Raw genomic sequence first — 1,132 nt, 5'->3', positions numbered from 1 at the left:
GTGAAAGGGGTGACCAGGGTAGCATACCACTACACATCTTTTACTCACGTCGGCAATAATCCTCAGAGCTGCATCATCTTCTTCCTTGGTCATCTTTATGAATATAGCGTACACTTTACCCTGAGAGAGAGATTCAAAGAAAAAATCATTTTGAAGGACACACGACGAAAAATATTTCCAGCGTGTTCAGTGTATCACATATTTTCTACTCTTCTTATCAGTGCTAACCGTATGTGAACAGCTTAATAGATTAATGATTATGAGTTTATTATCGCCATGCAGACTAATCATTTGATAACCTTGTGTCACAACCTAAATTAAAGAGTACTGACCGGCGTCCGAGGAAAGTCGTAGTTGTATGGGTCCGTAATGTTCAATAGTTCAGCTTTGTTCACCAGAGCAAGGATTTCTCTTTCGTATATTTCCTTCCGCAGCCTGTCGAGGGGAAAAAATATACCCAGTGTTTAAAAAGTTCTGCGTAAAAAATAAAATATACTATTACTGAAAGAAAAAATGGGATTCGCAAAGAGGTAGCACATTAATATTGATGTTATCCGTACAATAAACATTTATAGGATCTTTATGAGAATTATGCATTGTTCTCTCGTTTATTTTTACATATTTTATCCAGCTGAACATTGTGAAATGATGAAGTTGAAAAGTTAAATCGAGTTTAAAGTAGTAAGTAGCATGAACAGCTTAAAAATGACACGGATATAAGTAAAAGTGAGGAAAACACGGCACGGCTATAAGCTTACATACAGACAGTCCATATAATAAATCACCCAAAACACCTTATATTACCCAGTTATATTAACTCTAGCATTGGGATCCGTAGTGACAGGTTTATTGCTGTATCTTCGCTTGGTGAGGAAGCCGTTGACGTGAGCTCCCGTGAGACCCGCGTGTACTGTTCTCGAAATTTCAGGAATTATGAGTTCCCTTCCTCGACGAACCAGTCCAGTGCCCATCCAGTAGTCCCAGTCCGCTGCCTGTTGGAGTGAGGGGTTGCTATGACTGAGTTTACATATTTTTCCTATTTTATTTAGAGGGGAGAGGGGTTTCAGGCCAGAGCGCTGCGAACCCCCCCCCCTCCTCCAGAAGTTTTTTTTTGTTATTTATTTTTATTTAT

At 39.1% G+C, this 1,132-nt stretch overlaps 1 protein-coding gene across 1 annotated transcript in view; it reads right to left on the bottom strand.

The window, feature by feature from the left end:
• LOC119585233 (protein O-linked-mannose beta-1,2-N-acetylglucosaminyltransferase 1-like) overlaps positions 1-1,132 on the bottom strand; it is a gene marked incomplete in the record, with an annotated part of 16,435 nt that overhangs the window by 4,768 nt on the left and 10,535 nt on the right. Inside the window, 3 exon segments of the mRNA XM_037933893.1 lie at positions 49-120; positions 333-435; positions 805-992. Of these exon segments, the coding sequence (XP_037789821.1) occupies positions 49-120; positions 333-435; positions 805-992 (363 nt within the window).

The sequence above is a fragment of the Penaeus monodon genome, chromosome 19 (assembly GCF_015228065.2).
Source record: "Penaeus monodon isolate SGIC_2016 chromosome 19, NSTDA_Pmon_1, whole genome shotgun sequence".
In the NCBI taxonomy this organism is placed as follows: Eukaryota; Metazoa; Arthropoda; class Malacostraca; order Decapoda; family Penaeidae; genus Penaeus; species Penaeus monodon.
This window is presented reverse-complemented; position numbering and strand designations above follow the sequence as displayed.